Genomic DNA, 2546 nt, shown 5'->3' with positions numbered 1-2546 from the left:
CGGCCGCTGAGGCGGCGCGGCCGGAGCCTGGGCTCCGCAACGGGAGAGGCCACAACAGTGAGACGCCCGCGTACCGAAAAAAAAAAAAAAAAGTTACAACATCAAATCATATGTGAAGCAAATGTTAGGTGCAGAACTATCTCCACTGCTACCAAAAGTGCAAAGAAAAAAAGAAAAATCAAGCTTTCCTAACCGTTCAGGCAAATGCCACCTCCACAAAGCCTCGGAGGGGGAGTCTTGGTCCCCGGTTGAGGGTCTCCAAAGATAACACCACTCGGTTCGATGTACGTACGAAAAGAAAGGTCAAGGCGCCCTTCCGCGATCTTTACGAAAAATCCCAAGAATTCTGTCTTTGCCCCAGGGTAGAACAGTCGCTGGGCATTCTCCTCGACATCCCCCAGGGAAGAGGAGGTCGCCGCGAGTGACTCGGCTCAGGTCGGCTCCGGTCCTCCCTGGTCGCACCAGCTCTGCGCGGGCGGGCTCCCACGTGGCGCCCGCAGCCTGCCCAAAGCCGGCTCTGCACCCCCGGCCGGCGTTCTGATTGGCCAAGGGCTCCGGAGCCGGCGGCGACTCGGCCCAACTGGGCAGGCGCCGGGCAAAGGGTCGCAGCCAGGAGGGCAGCTACCCGAGCAACTTGTCCCGTGTGTTGGCCCCATGCCGGCGGTGAGGATACCACCCGGCGCCTCGGTCGCGCAACCCCACGTGGTCCCTGGTTAGCAGCAGGCACAGTCACCCTCCACCCTATGTCAGGTAGCGCTCACCTCAGCGCTCGAGGCGCCTCCACCTTCAGCTTTTTGGGCTTCGGCTCCTCCTCAGCCGCTGCCATTTTCGCGCTCCCACCTCACTTAACCTCCAGCGCTCGCCCCACCCATTCGGCTCTCGAAAGCCCCGCCCCCTCTCGCATCAGCTCCTCCTTGTCTCGAAACCCCGCCCCCCTAGGCTCCTCCCAGTTCGTGCCACTCCCAGCCACAGCCATTGGGCTCTACCTCTCGGCCTCACCCATTGGCTAGTACACAGCTCCTCCTAACCCCGCCCTCCCGACTGTAGGGACACCCTGACTGGTTTAGGCTGCGGATGAGCGCCTAAATCCAGAAGAGGTGAAAGCTCCCATTCATCTAGACTCTGGATGATCTAGAAGATTATATCCTAAAATTCAAAAGACGTCTTTCTCCTCATTCCACGTCTTCTCACTCATTTACTCTTTCCAGTACTGTTGGTTACTTTGAAGCTGTTAGTCAGGCAATCTATCCGGCATCCCAACTCCGGGGTCCTCACGATCTTCTCAGCTGCCTCGGCCTCCGTCCGGAGAGGACCCCGCGTCGAATCATTGACTGGTCCAGGAGTCGGGGTGAGTGTGAGGGGCTGGCGGTCTGCGGACAGGGTGGCATCACGAAAACTGGGACGTAGGCTGAATAGCTCGGGCTCCGGACTGCAGTCTGGGATGCGGGAGCGTCTCCGGTGCTGTGGACCGGGGCCGCGCCTCCCTCCCGGCCTTCCGGTCTTTCTTGCCAGCTGGGCCGGAAGGGAACGGTGCACCTGCAGCCCAGTGTTCTCAGGCCCTGAGGCTCAAGAGGTTCAGGCTCATTGGGGTCCCTCACCGTGCTCTGACGCGGGAAAAAGGTCTTGTCACCCACGGAGAGCTGAAGTACCGACGACTCGGACCTCAGCCCCAGGCTTTTGCTGTGGAGGACAAAATCCTTAACTGTCCTGAGCGGACGTCCTGTTAGAGGGTGGCGCCTGGATGAGCCTGGGGTAATGCGGTGAGGACGGTGTTGCACTTCTTCAGAAACGAGTTGATAGGACTGTAAACTGAGGAGGTGACAGTGAGTATGGAAAAGTGATAAACGATGTGCTTGGTTGGCTTTGGTGGATTTGGATTGAACCCGAAGCTGAAGCTTGATTAAGAACTTGATACCTCTATAAAACTAGGAGTCCTCACATGAGAAGGAGGAATTTTGTGGAGCTTGGAATATATCGAGTTTGAAACAGTAGTTTAGGTGGAGATGAAAGATGAGTTTAAAAAAAAAAAAGTCTGATAAGTAAGCCAGAAAGAAACTTTCCAGGGGAGAACCAAGACAGGTGAAGTTCCGTATAATTTGGTAAGAAGTATTTGTTTTGTTTTGGGGAAACTTATCAGTGACATGAAATGCTGCAGGGATCAAAGGAGGAAGTTGACGTCTGAGAATAGGTCGTTGGATTTGATGGTTAGGAAGTCATTGGGCCATTTGAGAGAACTGCTTTAATAGAGTCAGTTATTGAGAGGAGAGACTGCAAGTGTAGACTAATGCTTCTTCGTTTGGAGCATGAAGCGAAAGATGGTTGGCAAGGTCCCTAAAAGGTTTGGGGTTTGTTTTGTGTGGGAGCAGAAAGCAAGTAACTAATGTATAAGATTAAACATTCAAGAAACAGGAGAGGGCTTCCCTGGTGGCGCAGTCGTTGAGAATCCGCCTGCCGATGCAGGGGACACGGGTTCGTGCCCCGGTCCGGGAAGATCCCACATGCCGCGGAGCGGCTGGGCCCGTGAGCCATGGCCGCTGAGCCTGCGC

General features: G+C 55.6%; 2 protein-coding genes across 15 annotated transcripts in view; one reads left to right on the top strand and one right to left on the bottom strand.

The window, feature by feature from the left end:
- The window catches only part of ADK (adenosine kinase), a 494936-nt gene extending 494074 nt beyond the window's left edge, over positions 1-862 (bottom strand). For 7 of the 10 annotated variants that reach the window (XR_002893073.3, XR_003677644.2, XM_024132041.3 and 4 more), the window contains exon 1: positions 762-847. Coding sequence is in view for 6 of the 10 variants with exons in the window: in XM_024132041.3 (XP_023987809.1) it covers positions 762-826 (65 nt within the window). In the remaining 4 variants the exon portion in view is untranslated. Of the gene's footprint in view, positions 1-193; positions 735-761 lie in introns of those variants that run through there. The other 3 variants (XM_024132043.2, XM_028481649.2, XM_055081150.1) reach the window with 3 other exon arrangements.
- Positions 863-1123: 261 nt separating this feature from the next.
- The window catches only part of AP3M1 (adaptor related protein complex 3 subunit mu 1), a 22777-nt gene continuing 21354 nt past the window's right edge, over positions 1124-2546 (top strand). For 2 of the 5 annotated variants that reach the window (XM_007110573.4, XM_007110571.4), the window contains exon 1: positions 1124-1348. The gene's annotated coding sequence lies outside the window, so the exon portion shown is untranslated. Of the gene's footprint in view, positions 1349-1431; positions 1824-2546 lie in introns of those variants that run through there. The other 3 variants (XM_007110575.4, XM_007110572.4, XM_007110570.4) reach the window with 2 other exon arrangements.

The sequence above is a fragment of the Physeter macrocephalus genome, chromosome 20 (genome assembly GCF_002837175.3).
Source record: "Physeter macrocephalus isolate SW-GA chromosome 20, ASM283717v5, whole genome shotgun sequence".
Lineage (NCBI taxonomy): Eukaryota > Metazoa > Chordata > Mammalia > Artiodactyla > Physeteridae > Physeter > Physeter macrocephalus.
This window is presented reverse-complemented; position numbering and strand designations above follow the sequence as displayed.